This window comes from Halyomorpha halys, unplaced genomic scaffold, assembly GCF_000696795.3.
Source record: "Halyomorpha halys isolate HHAL.00 unplaced genomic scaffold, Hhal_1.1 Scaffold174.1, whole genome shotgun sequence".
Taxonomy (NCBI): Eukaryota; Metazoa; Arthropoda; class Insecta; order Hemiptera; family Pentatomidae; genus Halyomorpha; species Halyomorpha halys.
Genome location: NW_027107482.1, coordinates 324,111 through 341,491, shown reverse-complemented (window position 1 = coordinate 341,491; position 17,381 = coordinate 324,111). Strand labels below are relative to the sequence as shown.

Below are 17,381 nucleotides of genomic sequence, written 5' to 3'. Positions count from 1 at the left end.
ATTTTAAGGAAGCTCTTGTAACTGTAAGCAGTATATACTTATAAAATAAATCTAGTTAGATATTTTACTTATCATTTGTAAGTTTCAGAAATTCAGATTTTAGCCTCCAACTGCACTTACCTGCAAAACAAGAATAAAATAAAATATAAATAAATTAAAAAATCAAAAAAACTGCAAAGTATTAAGAAAACTACATAAATATACATATCATTAACCCTTTGAACTCGGCACACCGCTTAGGACGTTACTAACGAGAAAATCGACGCCTCTTATATAGTACAACTGTAGATCCAAGTAAGGCATCATAATAAAATTAGGTTAATATATATTTATGGGTCATTTAAGAACTCATATATATTTCTCATATATTTTTTAAGTATTGTAAATTCTTAAATCTCGTAACGTTCATTAGAAATAAGGGAAGAATCCGTTATTATTATTCTGAGAAATTCTAGGTCCGATCGGATTTAATACAAGGCGATTCATTATCACCTATCTTATTTAATCTAGCACTAATATACGTCATTAAAAGTGTGATGAATACCGAAAAGGGTTAACTTTGGGAGAAACTATAGAGCCAGATACAACCCCGTTAATAAACTCCAGTAAGGAACTAGGTCTTGAAAATAATACGGATAAAACAAAATACAAGGTTAGCAGTAGAAACGCGAGCGATTTCGTTGAAATAGGTTTAGGAGGAAATACGTTTGAACAGGTGAATAGGTTCAAGTATTTAGGTTCTACGGTAACTAGAAAAAACGAAATTTATGAGAAAATAAAAGCTAGGTTGAAAATGCTTGTTATTTTTCAATTTAGAATCTGTCTAACTCGCGCCTTCTATCCAAAAACTTAAAAATTAGATTTTACAAAACTATTATTTAAAAACATATATTTAGAAAATATATGATCAAGTACAAACTTATATTCCTTTAAAATACCGACTGTATTTGAAGTATGACTCGACAAATTTTTAAAGTTTATTTTTTCAATTAAATATCCAGGATTAGATTAGAGAAGTAATGCGAGCGTGTTTTTAAAACAATTTTATAATCTTATCTAGAAATATTTTTAAGTGATATCGCATTTAAAAAAAATAAAAATAAGGCTATAATTGATTCTTCATATTACTTCTGGAGTTGATTTTTTTTTTTTTAATAACTTGAACATTTCTTATTGAAATTAAATATCATCGACCTTTTATAGGACGTTTATCAATGTCAGAAAAAAATATTAACTCTCAGTTGTTTTGATTAAATTTTAGACTAGTAAAGATACAGGTTCTCATATACTCGGCTTAGGAGGAAAACTTGAGTAGTGATTCCAATTGAGATGTAGCTTAGGCTCTACATGTATAGCTATACTTTATGAAACCGGATCAGCTCTAGTTCGATTTAGTGGTACAAACGGTATAGAAGTTGTTTTGTTATATTAGCAAATTATAAAATTTTTAACACTACAGACAGAATTTCCCAACAATTTCGAACGGATTTCCCAGGTTACTTTACGTACTATTATTACACTTATAGTAGTAGTTTTGAAAAAATATATCTCTGAAACCATAAGACGTACATATGTATGCTTGCACTCAAAATAAAGATAATTTAACTTAATATAAATTAGTTTATAGCACGTATCTTTGTAGAGGTAGTAGTTTTTATGATAGTGGCATATAAATATAAATTTTTTTATGAAAATTTGTCCGAACAATTATAATTACATTTATTTTAGCAAATATCATGAAAACTACTATTCCTACGAAGATAAATATCATAAACTATTTCATAGCTTATTAAACTATCTTTAATTTGAGTGCTAATAGACATCTGTACGTCATATAGTTCCTGAGATATAGATTTCACAAAATAAATTAAAATACTAGTCTTACAGTACATTTTTTTATGAAATGTTGATTTTTAAACATCTATATCTGGAATACAATTGAACGTAAATAGCTCTATTAGGGCACATATTTCAGAAAATTTACTCTTCTTTAAATAATGTTCTTTTGGATTTTCAAGTGTTGTTGGTAATTTTTAAGATATAGAGCTCCGAATGAAAAATTAATGTTTTTTTAAGCTTTTGAAACAGCCGCCATTTTTTATTCCCTCTACCTATACCTTGCAGAATCATCAATTTTGACTTGTAATTATACATAGTTTTCATTTTTTTTTATAATTTATTTTTATTATTATTTGCAACTGTATAAATATATACACATCAAGTAAATTTGCTGTAAGTGATATTATGACATGATAAAAACATGTGGAGAATCTACCCATTGATAGAACTCCAAAAACATTTCTAAAGGAATCTCGAGGCCATCTTCTTTTCAGACTAGTAGGATTATTAGGTAGTGAAGGAGAAGCCAGGTTAGAAACGAGTTGGTTTGGGTGGTTGGGAAGTTTATTATGGAAGGATTGCTATCTGGTTCTGGCCAAATCGGCAACATAGGGGACATTGAGGTCCTGATGGATAATTTGATTTGTGACAAAGTAAGGAGCATTAAGGATTTTACGAAGGATTTTGGACTGTAAGGATTGGATTCAAGAGGAATTAGATGGTTTAGTGGAGCCCCATAGCTCAACTCCGTATGTTCTAATAGGTCTTATAATAGACATGTAGATCAGTCTTTTGTAATGGATTGGAAGTTTGGACCGTTTGTCTAGTAAATGTTGTAATAGTCGGAATCGACGAGCAGTTTCCTGTCTTTTCAGTCTTGTATGAGGATTCCATGTCAGTCTTTTGTCCAGATTTAGTCCTAAGTATAATCCGGATCTGTTTAACAGAAATAAGTGGGGTATTATTAAAAGATACTGTAGGGCAAGACGAAGGTTTACGACGAAGCGTAAATGTGATTTGCTGGGATTTATTGGAATTAATTTTAATCCTCCAGTTTTGGCACCATTCTTCGAGGGTGGTGATGTGGGATTGGGATACAATGGAAGGATCATTATTCACTGACAATAGGCATGTGTCATCGTCATACGTGGTGAGAATAGTGTTAGGATGGGTTGGGATGTCAGCTGTAAAAACTGTATAAAGGATAGGACCAAGGATACTACCCTGAGGTACACCAGCAGACTGAGGAAACAGGGATGAATAAGCGCTGTTGTGATTTACTTGAAATAACCTGTCTGAGAGATAAGAACGGATAATGAGATAAAATGTAGGGGGTAGGAATTTACGGATCTTGTATAGCAGTCCTGGGTGCCAGACTCGATCAAAAGCCTGTTCTACATCAAGAAAGACTATTTCTTTTATTTCATTATCTTCCATGCCTATATAACCAACAGACCAAATATATCGCTTTTCTAACATCATAAAAAAATGTTAGAAGCCCTAAAATACAATTTAGTTTGGGGGTGGTGTGAATACATGTTATCTAAGGCTTATGTGCAACAAGATACCTTAAATTCGAAATTTAACTGGAGAAAGGGCCGCCCGTAGCTCAGACACAGTCTTACATATATGATGTCTTTTCGCGGTGCAGGTTCGAATCCGGCCTGGGGCGAGTGGTGGTTCCACAAAATTTAAAAATATTGACCCTCAACCATGGTTAGGCAGTAGAGGACTCCATTGGGGAGTCTTGGCCGGGAAAAAACAGGAGGAAAATAATTTTTGTTTAAAATTTTCCCTTCTCAGAGCAGTGCCACACGCATATTAAAAACACACATGGGATTATAGACTGTAATTGTTTACACTATTGAGACTTTAGAATTCTAAAAACTCCTTTATTTTATAAATACTTTTCAGGATTATGAGCAAACAATTAATAACTCTTACATTTCTCTTCAAAATCATTCCTTTATCAAGTATCAATATAAAAAATACCTTACAGCTTAACTCGACTTTGATTTTGAAGATTTTGTTGAAGTTCCACATTCATTTCCTTAAACCTGATTTTTATTTATAAAAAAGAATATTTTTCCTGAGACTTAAAATATTGAACATTGCTCACAAATAAAAAAAAAAAAATCCTGAAGTGTTGATGACGAATCCCGGAAAGTTAGAGAAATTATACATCGTAAAAATATTCAGATTTTTGGAAAAAAATTACAAACAAGCATTATTAACAAAGAATTCCTCCTAAATTATTATTTTTTCAAGATAGTTGAGTAGTGTAAATATTAAAGAAATTGAAATGTATTATATTTATTTAAAGGAAATTAATTTTTACCCTTTTTTAAACTTTTTTCACACCTGAACGTTTCGGGCTCTTTTGTTCATTACCCAGTTCTAATTATTAATTTGTGGGCACTTGTGAGGGTACAGACAAAAATTCATACATCTGGTTTGGTTAATATTGCTTAGTTTCGGCATGTATCGGGTTCGATTCTCATGATACACGGGGCAGTTTCTTAAAAATGGTAACAATCCTCCCTCCAATGCTGTTTCACTACAAGCTGGACATAGCTTTCGTGGGTATAAAATTTATTTGTAGTGGCCAGCATTTAGAGTAATTAAATATTTATCGGATAGTCTTAGTTGGGCAAGTAAAGTGAGTTATAGGGCAGCAGATCTTTAGGTAGCTTTGAGGAGCATCCGTTTTAATGAAGACCCTACCGTACCAGAGGTTATAATTCGATTCTCGTAATAACAAGAGGTCTTTTCCTTGACGAATTCCCTGTAACTATCCAAGATCTTCCCCATTTTAATTTTGGTTCTTACATCATTAAGTAGTATCGGGTCAAACATTCCGAAGCTCTTCAATATTTTTCTTATCTACTTTACCCAATTATATTACAGACTCAAACGGTTGTTACTATAAACGGTTGTCTAGCTGCAGTAGCCTTAAATAACATTGTTTCGCTAACCGAGAACAACTCCTGTTAAGAATTTTAAATAACTAGGACAAAGTTTGCTTTTAAACGTGTTATCCCACAGGAATAGGAGCAACTTTATATTTTTCAATTCCTCTATGTGCTTCAAGACCCAAGGTACAGCGTAGAGGATACAACTCAACATAATCGACGCTTCTGTCTGGTATCTCACGAGGTTACTTTTGCCTTCGCGCAGGTATGAAGTTCCATTAAAAAGTCTTGAAACCTCTTATTATCACATAACATAATCGATGATACCTGAACTGAGAGCCTCAGTGAATGGCTTTCCTCTTGCCAGCTATAATATGCGCTGGGAAAATTATTTTTGGGTTGGAAAGATTAATTATAGAAATATGTTTGTAGTCTATATTTAACAAAGAAAGTGTATGTATTAAACAGAACGAAAATATAATGAATATATACATATAAATAAAATGAAAGAATTATTATTTTATTGTTTTTATTTTACTAGCTTTATTAGATTAGATTAGATTAGATTTTATTCAGGGCGATCAACATCTAGGTTATTACAACCTTTTTACTTCATCTATCTTCTTGTCTTGACATTTGATGGTTGAATGTTGACTATTTCCTTTTTTACACTGGTCAGTATTGGTGGATTATATTTTAGTATAAAGTTGAGTTTCTTTCAGAAATTTTATTATTTTGTCTATGGATTCTGGTGAGTCTTTAAGGGCCAATTCTCTTGTACGAGGAATTTTATTATTTTCGAAGGCTTGACGAAATGATGGGCATTCTTCAATTATATGCTTTATTGATAATGGGAAATGACAGCTTTGGCATATAGGCTGGTCCTCTTTTGTGATTAAGTGAAGGTGAGTTAATTTGGAATGTCCTATTCTTACTCTTGCAACAACCACTTCTTCTCTTCTGTTTCCCCTTATGGCACTAGTTTTATTGAAATGGAACTAGCTTTATTGAAATTTACAACTGTATATTATATAATACATTGAGTAAATTTGATCTTAGTTAAAATGGAATGTTACAGGCGTGTAGAATGAAATGTTACTACCCATTTGTAGCACTCTAATGACATTTTACATTAGCAGGTCTCGTGACCATCTTCTTTTCAGGCGCCTCGGAGGATTGAGGGTGCAAGGTTAGAAACTAGGGGGTTTGAGTGGTTGGAGAGTTTATAATGGAAGGAGTGATATCTGGTTCGGGCTAGATCGGTTACATAGGGAACATTCTTTAATGTATGATCTTATTTGTGACAAAGTAGGGAGCATTGAGGATTTTACGGGGGATTTTGGATTGTAAGGATTGGAAACGAGAGGAATTCGAAGGTTTAGTGGAGCCCCAAAGTTCAACTCCATATGTCCAGGTGGCCTTATTACAGTCATGTAGATCAGTCTTTTGTAATGTGTTGGAATTTTTGACCGTTTGTCTAGTAAGTGATGTAATAGTCGAAATCGACGTGCAGTTTCCTGTCTTTTCAGTTTTGTGTGAGGATTCCAGGTTAATCGTTTGTCCAAATGTAGTCCAAGGAAGCGGATCAGTTCGACAGGCGTAAGATTAACATTATTAAATGAAACTAGGACAGTCCTTATGTTTACGACGAAGGGTAAAGTTTATTTGATTGGATTTGAAAGAATTATAAAACAAATTAATCTTATTCATTAATAAGGAAAGGAAAAATGACTTAATACTTTACAAACACAAAATAATTTTATAATAAAAAAAAGGAAAATATCTTCTATGTGCCTTGAGCAAATGTTTGTAAATGTTTCAGCTAGGAGTTCTGAAGAATAAGGATTCTTAATAAAAGAGGAAAGTAAAATTAATAACAAAAAATAATGATATTGGTACATAGAGGTAGTGTGACTATGAAGTAATTTTATGTTTATTAAAATTTATAACAGAATGTCCTACAGCAGTCTGGGCTTCTGTCTTCGGATTGAGATTGGGTTTCCCAAGTTGTAGGTCACTGCTCCTTTAACTGTTTTTCTATTCCGTTTTTTTATGTAATCCTCTATTGACTCCATATGTAATTCGCGATGCAATTGGCTAATTCTTATGAACCAAGGAGCATTTACTGCAATTCTTAAGACTTTATTTTGAAAAGATTGTAGTTTTTTCCTTTTCGTAAAGTATGCCGCTTCCCAGACTTCATAGCCGTACATCAGCAGTGGCCTGAGAATTGTTTTAAATATAAGAACAGTTGTTTCTGGTTTTAGTTTGGAATTTTTGATTTAATGTTTCTTCAACAATCGATACTTTGTGTCCAATACTTGGTATATAAGTATCGATATTTTTCATTCGATACTCATTCATCATTTATCATCATATCACAGACTTATAATCTTACGAGTTTAATAATATTTAAAAAATAATAAACTATTTGAGGAAAAACAAACGTCAGATTAAAAATTTATCACTATTGATTATTATAGTTCATAAATCAACAAAATATATTATCGTAGTGCTGGTTAAAAATGTCAAAATGTAATTTATTTCCTATTTTTCTTAATCCAATTCGTACTAACGACAGCTACACGGTTCATGATAATGTCGTGTTCCTATAATATAATGCTGTGGTCGAAACATTAATCTTATGTATTTTATTAGTACAAAAGATAACGCAGCTGGTTCGAGCGGTGTTATCTAAGATGAGTCATGTATTAATTGATTAAAATATAATTAAAAAAAGTTTTATTATATCCATATATGATACGCATGGTGCGTAAAATCGAGCCGATTAAACGTAAATCTCCTTTCATTGCATCCCAAACTCTCCAGTCCCATATCACAACCCTCGAAGATTGGTGTCGCAATTGGAGGATTAAGATAAATTCCAACAAATCACATCAAATTACCTTTACTCTTAGTCGTAAACCTGCCGACTGCCCTACAGTATACTTTAATAATGTGGCTCTTACCCCTGTCGAACAGATCCGCTACCTTGGACTACATTTGGATTAACGATTAACCTTGAATCCTCACACAAGACTGAAAAGACAAGAAACTGCACGTCGATTCCTACTATTACAGAACTTACTAGACAAATGGTCTAAACTTCCAACTTATTACAAAAGACTGATCTACATGACAATAATAAGGCCTATCTGGACATACGGAGTTGAGCTTTGCGGCTCCACTAAACCTTCGAATTCCTCTCGTATCCAATCCTTACAATCCCAAATCCTTCGTAAAATCCTCAATGCTCCTTATTTTGTAACTAATAAAACCATCCATAAAGACCTAAATATTCCTTATGTAACCGACCTAGGCCTGAAATGAAGATGGCCTCGTGACCTTATATTGTAAAATGTTTTTAAAGTTCTACTGGGTAGTTTCTGTACATGCTGTATCATATCATCATCAATATGTCATTATGATCAAATTTACTTGTTGTATTTTTTATACAGTTGTAAATATCAATAAATAAATTAATAAAAAAAAATTGTTTTAGCTTCCAGCTAGTTCCAGCACACGGTTAAGTGCTTAAACTTACTTGTACACTTGAAAATCTTGAGAAGGAACCACCCATTGGTGGTACTTCAAGCATTAATTTAAATTAGAAGGTCCCGTGGCCATCTTCTTTTCAGACGCCTCGGAGGGTTATCAGGGATTGTTAAGGATGAGAAATTAAGAATTAATGCGTTAGGATGGGTAAGGAGTTTTGGCATGAAAAGACGCATATCTGTTTTGGGCCAATTCTGCAACGAATGGGATGTTAAGGTCTTTGTGAATGAGTTTATTTGTAACGCAATAAGAGCATCCTTCTTATTTAAAATTAATTTTATGCTAGAACATTTTCATCATATTTCAAATTACAGTAATTCAGAGTGTATTCCTAGATGATAGAGTTAAGTAGAGCTATTGTAATAAACTACTTCACGCTCAACTAAACCGTTTAATGATCGAATTGCTCGGGAAATATCATGACGCTTAGAGACTAAAATTATAGTCAATTTAGAATAAATTACTGAACGATGTCTGTTTCTCATGCCTGAGGTAAACCGAGTTATTAGCTACAATGAAGTATGTGAATATGCGGGCATGTTTCACAATTATGGAATATTTTTTGTCAAAGGTGTCCTTTTCACTTATTTGAGATCCAAATTAAAAAATGTGTATAAGTACAGAAGAAAAACTGAGCAAATTAAATGCTAGAATGCACTACATATTTCAATTTTTCTTTCTTTGTAATATGTTTGAAAAGCGGCATTCGCTTGAGGCACCTCTGACATACGCTTGAGGCACCTTAGGGTATTCTAAAGTACCCACTTTAGGAACTGCTAAGCTCTGGATTAGCAAAGTAGAAACTTTTTAAAAATTAAATACAACACGCTATATCATAAAAACTACTACCCCTACGAAGATAAGTAGCATAAACTACTTTATAGAAAGTTAAATTTTCTTTATTTTGAATGTTAGCAGACATATGTGCGTCCTATGGGTCTAGAGATATATTTTTTAAAATTCTATTTTTTTTTTCTATTTTTTCAATACATTCTATACGAACAACTAGAAATTAACATTTTGTGAGTTTATTTTGTCAAATATCATAAAAACTACTACTTCTACAAAGATAAAAATTATTAACAACATTATAGCACATGTAACTAGCTTTAATTTGAGCGCTGGCAGACATCTGTACGTCCAATGGTTTATGAAATGAAGTTTTTCATAAATCAAACTTATTGTCCGAACATCTATAAATCAATTTATTTTAGCAAATATCAAGAAAACTTACTATTCCTACAAAGGTAAAGGTCATAAACTTATTAATAGTCCATTAAACTAGCTGTAATTTGAGTGCTAATAGACATCTGTACGTCTCATAGTTTCTGAGATATTTCTCAAAATAAATTAACTAACTACTAATCTTTCAGTAGATTTTTCAGAAATTTTGCTTTTTAAAAAGCTATATCTCGAGGACTTTTGGACGTAAATAGCTCTTTTAAGGCTAATATTTCGGAAAATTTACTCTGCTTTAAATAATGTTCTTTTAGATTTTCTAGTGTTGTTGGTAGTTGTTAAGATATAGAGCTCCGAATGAAAAATTAATGTTTTTTTAAGCGTTTGAAACAGCCGCCATTTTGTATCCCTTCTACCTATACTTGGCAGACTCATCTATTTTGACTAGTACTTATACATAGTTTTCATTAAAGTAATAAAAAATTGGGGTGAGATAACTGCCTTTTTTTTCTTCCCAGCTCTTTCTTGTACTATATGTACGGGATTACTATTACTAGGCCAGCGGTTGTGCAAGGAGGTGATTTGGTAAACTGATTACGCACAACCGCCAGATTTTTATCCAATTAAGAGTACCCACTTCACAGGGCTGGTGGCTCACGGCTATAGAGAAAAAATAAATAATTATCTACCAAAGTCCGGGTTCTTGGAGTTAGTAGCGCGTTGCCTTACCGCTGAGATACACACTCCCACTTCAGATCCATATTATACTAAATAATTGTAGAATGATACAAAAATAAGAAATAAAAAAATTAAGACAAAAGTGATACCGTCATATATTTTAGTGGGTATAAATACCTTTGAAAATGTGAAATATATATATAAATAATTTATTTTCTTGTTTGAAGCTAGTTTATCTATCACAAAAAAATCTTAAATACATATTTAAAAAAAAAAATATTTAGAAATTTTTTACTTAAACAATTGTCTGTTCTGATGCGTAGATTTGCCTCAGATACAGGTGAATAGGGAAAATGGCATTTTCGCAGAAGTGTCGATCACATTTAACTCTAACCGATGGATATTTTCGATGGATCGTAGCCACTTGATAAGTAATCAACAATGATGATTCATATTTTAGCAATATACAATTACAATCAAATAAATTCTTGTGATTTTTATTTTCACTTATGTATATACGAAATATAGCAAGAGGAAGATTTGTACAAATTTCTAATCTTAATTTTCAACGAAAATTAACTTTTTTTTCTTCTTGCTTGAGTTTATTTTACAATTTAACGTACTCCATGCGAAACCATGTATGTAAAGCTTACAACTCAACATGTTATCACAATTATACATTGTTAATAACAAACAAAAACAAAAGAATATCTAAATTTCTCCTAGGAAGTTTTTAATATTAATTTTTTAAAATACGCTGAGATGAAAAAATTTTCAATTAGAACATATTACTATTCTATATTTTGCACCCTACATATTTCCTTTTAATCTGTTCCTACCTCTCTAATAGAACCTTAAAGTAAATCATAACCTAGCTTACTCATCTCTCTTTTCTCAGTCCGCCGGTGTTCCTCAAGGTAGTATCTTAGGTCCCATTCTTTACACGGTTTATACAGCTGACATCCCAACCCACCCTAACACAATCCTAACAACATACGCTGATGACACATGCATACTGTCTGTAAACAACGACCCTACAAATGCATCACAAACACTACAGACATACATAACATCCATTGAAGAATGGTGTCAAAACTGGAGCATCAAAATAATTCCTGACAAATCCCATGAGATCACCATTAGTCTCCTTCATAAGCCTCTATCCTCCTGTTCGATACTTAGGACTCCATCTTGACAAGAGACTTACATGGAATCCACATACAAGACTGAAACGACAAGAAATTGCTCGTCGATTTCGATTGCGATTGAAAATCCTTGATGTTCCTTACTACGTTACAAATAAACTCATCCACAAAGACCTAAATTCGCTGCAGATTTGGTCCAAAACAGGTAAGCGTCTTTTTATCCCAAACTCCTAACCCATTAATTCTTGATCTCTCATTCTTCCCAAGATTTTCAGGTGTAAATAAAACATTCCACAGATTTACTTATTGTATTTATTTTTTGTACAGTTGTAAATTACATTAAATAAATAAATAAAAACCCCTCACACGTGGGGATAGAGTGGGCTCAGGGATCCTCAGGTCGATTGTGTAAATATTGTATATTAGAGTGTAAATGTGACTAGAGATTCTTTTGTTTTTATCATCATTTTATTTTATTTATTTTTTCATGTAATTAGTTTGATTATGTTCATTTTCTTTATTCTTTTGTTTGTAAATATTTTAAGAGAGATTTTATTTATTTTTAAGTACATTTTTTTCATTCTTATTTTATATAAGTTTAGTAAGAATGTGATCATTCATCACTATTTCCTATTGCCTAGAACGGTGTGGCAGATTGTAATGTCTATCAATAAATAAAATTTAATTATAAAAATAAAATTGTCTGAAAAGCTAATAAAAAAAAATCTTATTCGGACCAATCATTAAAAAAAAAATTATACTAGATTTCCAGCCATAGGAACGTAGTAAGGAACTAAATAAGAAACTTGAAAATTTAGATATTTTTTTAAAACGAATTATATATTTCCTTATAATCCGCTCCTACCTCTCTGATAGAACCTTTAAACACACAAGACTGTAACTGCTGGTAGATTCCGATTGCTACAACACTTACTTGACAAAGACTCTAAACTCCCCATTCACTACAAAAAAATAGTATACTCTACAATAATCAGACCAATTTGGACATATGGAATTGAGCTCTGGGGCTCCACCAAACAATCAAATTCCTCCCGCATCCAATCCTTACAATTCAAAATCCTTGACGTTCCTTATTACGTTACAAATAAACTCTTCCACAAAGACCTTAACATCCCATTCGTTGCAGATTTGGCCCTAAACAGATATACGTCTTTTAATTCCAAACTCCTTACCCATCCTAACCCATTAGTTCTTAATCTTTCATCCTTAGCAATCCCTGATAACCCTCCGAGGCGCCTGAAAAGAAGATGGCCTCGGGACCTTCTAATTTAAATTACTGCTTGAAGTACCACTAATGGGTGGTTCCTTCCCAAGATTTTCAAGTGTATATGAAACATACAACATATTTACTAATTATATTTATTATTTGTACAGTTATAAATAACATTAACTAAATTTTGAAAAAAACAAACGAATTATTGTGAGCAACGTTTCGCTCCACTTTAGAACGATTCATAAAGGCTTTCTGAATGAAGGAAGGCCGAAGAATGTTTGTTTAGTTTATTCAGAAAAGCCCGATGAAGACCTTTAAAGTAGGATATAACGTTTTCTAACAATAAATAGTTTATCGATATATTTTTTAAAACTTTAATTTAGCTCAAAAGCTTCTACTAAAGTATTATTAATTTACTTTTTTTAAATAATAATCTCTGATTCTTTGAAGTAATATAAAATAAATAAATGTAAACTTAATGATCTTTTACTGTAAGAGTCTCTAGGAATTAAACTGGATTTGGTGAATGACACAATTCTTCCTTTTGCAACTGTAATAATTTATTTCATATAATCAAGAACGTTTCGGGCAATATCTCCCATCTTCAGGTTGCTATAAAACCAAATTCAACAAAAACCTATAACATGCGCTTACAATACTACTAATATTGAAGGTTTAGAATTGTGAAGGTTCATACATTGGTGAAACATCTAAAACATTAAAAACAAGAATTGATAAACATAAGATTAATTGTAAAAATATAAAAAAACATCAAAAATACAGCATTGGCACAACATAGTATTAAATATAAACATCAGTTTGATTTCAATAATCCAGAAATATTAGATATAGTTAAGAATAGTAGGAATAGAAAAATAATGGAATCAGTACATATTACAAAAAACATTGACAAAGCGATCAATTATAAAACATATACAAAAACTTTATGCACACATTGTATAGATATTATAAATAAATGAACTTTTTAGTTTTTATGTGGTTTTATATAATCTAGAATTAATTTAGTCATTTTTATTTATTATTGTATAAATAAATTGTTTATAATCATAAAAGAAAATAGTTTTATATAATAAAGAGAAAGAAATGGTTTTTGAAAAATTGTTAATTTTAGTTTAATTGTTCAACTTTGTGGTAATAGACGTAGGAGATAAGTGTTTATAGTCTATATGTGGTTATCATAATGAAAGATAAACTTCAGGAAGGTAATTATTTTCCTAATAATGTATACTTGTTAATAGTAAAAAAAGTTTTTTATCAATTAAATGACAATAATATTAGCAATAATGACAAAATAGTAGATAATTATACGTTATATATAAAATATTTTTATCAGGTAAATAGTTTATAAATAGTTTCGTATATATGATATATTAGTAGTGTTGTAAGGGCATGTTTTAGGTTTTTGTTGAAATTGGTTTTATAGCAATCTGAAGATGTGATATATTTCCCAAAACGTTGTTGATTATATGAAATAAATTATTGCAGTTGAAAAAGGAAGAATTTTGTCATTCACCAAATTCAGTTTAAATAAATGTACATCCATAAAGACCTAAATGTTCCTTATGTAACCGATCTAGCCCGAACCCGATATTATTCCTTCCATAATAAACTTCCTAACCACCCAAACCCACTAGTTTCTAACCTTGCTTCCTCTTCCATTCCTGGCAATTTACCTAGGCGCCTGAAAAGAAGATGGCTTCGTGACCTTTTATTGTAAACTGTTTTTAGAGTTCTACTACTGGGTAGTTTCTCTACATCATGTATCATATCGTTATGTCATTAAGATCCAATTTACTTGTTGTATTTTTTATACAGTTGTAAATATCAATAAATAAATAAATGTAAAATATGAAAGGAATTGTTAATTAAGTGGAAGAGAAAACAAATGTTTGTTATGGAAATAGAAGACTATTACATTATAAGTTATCAGTTGTAAAGTAAAAAACTTTAAACTTTTAAACTACTATAATAACAAAAAAAATATTAAGGGTGTTCATGATCTTTAGTTTAACATGCTAAAGCGTGTTAAATGGAAATATTCATCTTAAATGGAGAAATAATTCCTTCTTTTACCATGTTAAAGCGATATAACATATATAAGTTGATAGTCTGTTAAAACCAATTAACCCGGCCTTAAAATTGTATTCACCCCAAGCCCCAAAAATAACCGTGCCTGGCAAAAAAAAAAAGTCGGACTAAGATCCAACAATTATATTCATTCCATGCCTCAAAAATAAATCAATCCTGGACCCCCCCAAAAAAAAAAATATACAATGGGCTTTAGATGGTCTAGGTACACCTATTTTCTAGAATTCAGCATCTAAGGACAAATAATAAGTGGTTAGAAAAAGTCTCTAATAGGGGTAATGATCTTTAGTTTAACATGTTAAATGGAGAAATATTTCCTTCCATTTACCATGTTAAAACGATATAACATAGTTGAGAGTCTGTTAAATGGAGAATGACGTCACGCAACAGACCAGCTGAGCATGAAATCACCGTTTTGTTTGTTGTGTTAGTTTACTTGCCCATTGTTTGCGTTTTCATTGCATTAGTATTATTTTGGGTGTGTTAAAAACTAATAAAGCAATGGATGACAATAATAATAATAATGTAATGACAGTTGACAATTAGCTCATCTTGATTCTCTTTCTCACAAGCTAGAAGATCAACAAGGCACTCAGTAACCAAACTTCCACTGTAATAAATTGCTTTAAGGAAAACTTAGAAGTAAATAATAACATTACGTTTTAGAATGAAAGGTTATAAAACCAGTTGCTAAAAAAATCCGCTAGGAGCTCTTATGCATTTAACATTTAAGATGACTTTAAAAAGGACTGCTCACAATCTTATAATTATAACATTTAACACAAAATCATGGATATCCCTATCACAATAATAGTTTAATAATTAATATATATATATATTTTTTTTTAATTATTTATTTAATGTAATTTACAACTGTACAAATAAATACAATAGGTAAATATGTAATATGTTTCATATAGACTAGAAAATCTTGGGAAGGAACCAACCATTGGTGGTACGTCAAACATTAATTTAAATTAGAAGGTCCCGTGGCCATCTTCTTTTCAGACGCCTCGGAGTATTATCAGGGATTGTTAAGGATGAAAGATTAAGAATTAATCGGTGAGGATGGTTAAGGAGTTTGGAATAAAAAGACGCATATCTGTTTTGGGTCAAATCTGCAACGAATGGGATGTTAAGGTCTTTATGAATGAGTTTATTTGTGACGTAATAAGGAGCATCACGGATTTTACGTAGGATTTTGGATTGTAACGATTGGATGCGGGAAGAATTTGATGGTTTGGTGGAGCCCCAGAGCTCAATTCCATACGTCCTAATTGGTCTGATTATTGAAGTGTATACTAATTTTTTGTAATGAATGGGAAGTTTAGAGCGTTTGTCAAGTAAGTGTTGTAGCAATCGGAATCTACGAGCAGTTTCTTGTCGTTTCAGTTTTGTGTGTGGATTCCAAGTAAGTCTCTTGTAATAATTAATATATTAATGGCAATATAATAAAAATATTACTATGCGCCTAGTTGCAATTTTTAAACGAGCATTAATTTGAACTCATAGTTGGTTGGTAGGTTTTTTTTTTTTTAAGTTGTAATGTTTCATCAGGCTTTTAATGGTTTCCAAGCCAATAATAAGAAAACAACAGAGATGATTAATATTTTAACAATGATATGATGTGATTGTTTCACTTTTTAAGATAATCATGACAACGTACCTCGAGATGACTTGAAGCCACGTAGCACACATCGTGACAGCATTCGCTGTTGTCCAGAACAGATAGAACTGAGCTGTTAGTAAACTGCTGGAGGCGTGTTATGTGTTTATCACGACCACGTTGCCTTATCTGCGACCTCACCGTGTGATAAGAGCGGAGAGAGATGTCAGGCAGCCTGTCGTCACTAATAATAATCGATGACGTCACTAATTGTGCGTGACGTCACGGATCAACAGCCTCCTCTCTCACTCGGTGGGAACAGGTGTTAAATCAGTCTTATATACAGCGATGACGGAGGCTCGGTCTGGGGAGTCGTGGGAAAGAGATTATGAATTTTATCCGGGATGCGGTTATAATCGTTCGCGGTTTTGCCAGAGGGCGCTTATTAAGGCTACTAACTCCGATTTCATAGTTGAACGGTTCGAATCGTGAAGGTTGGAGATCTCATTGGAGTTCATTTGATTAACAAGAAAAAAAAATATCCCTATTTTAAATATAGTAATTATAATACATGACGTATAAAAAAAATATAATATAAATAGGGTAAAATATTAATAATAACGTCAACTTTAATGATCCAATTTATTCTAACACTTTATTTGGAAACCTCCGACGTTTTATATCTTAGGCCATTTTTAAAGAGACACCCTAAAATTGTTTACACATTATTACCATTAATAAGATAATAGTACCAATAAATTGAAAAAAAATTCAATTCAGTCTGTTTCAAAATTGCCTAAGGGCAGAAACATTGGAGGGTTTAAAATAACGTGTTGAGAATAATTAATAAACATATTACATTCACTAATCATATTAAGTAATATGATAATTGTAAAATGTGAATCGCTAAAACCCAAGGAGGGTACAGGGTTCACTACTTTGTAAGGAAGCACTCTTTTTCGAACAACGGTTGTACACGGAGGTAATTTTTTCGATATTGCACTTAACCTAATTAATAATGATCATCCTTTATATCTTATAGCTTGGAAAATGTTAGTAGTTTAATAATATTAATAATTTTTATTTTTTAAATAATTTTTATTTATCATAGATATTACAATGTG

General features: G+C 31.7%; 1 protein-coding gene across 4 annotated transcripts in view; it reads right to left on the bottom strand.

Moving 5' to 3' along the window:
- Nucleotides 1-17,381, bottom strand: part of raw — a 328,767-nt gene that overhangs the window by 85,045 nt on the left and 226,341 nt on the right. The window contains exon 1 of one of the 4 annotated variants that reach the window (XM_014417995.2): nucleotides 16,318-16,364. The exons of the other annotated variants lie outside the window; for them this stretch is intronic. Coding sequence (XP_014273481.1) covers nucleotides 16,318-16,349 — 32 coding nt within the window. The 5' untranslated portion in view covers nucleotides 16,350-16,364. Of the gene's footprint in view, nucleotides 1-16,317; nucleotides 16,365-17,381 lie in introns of those variants that run through there. 4 annotated transcript variants of the gene reach the window in all.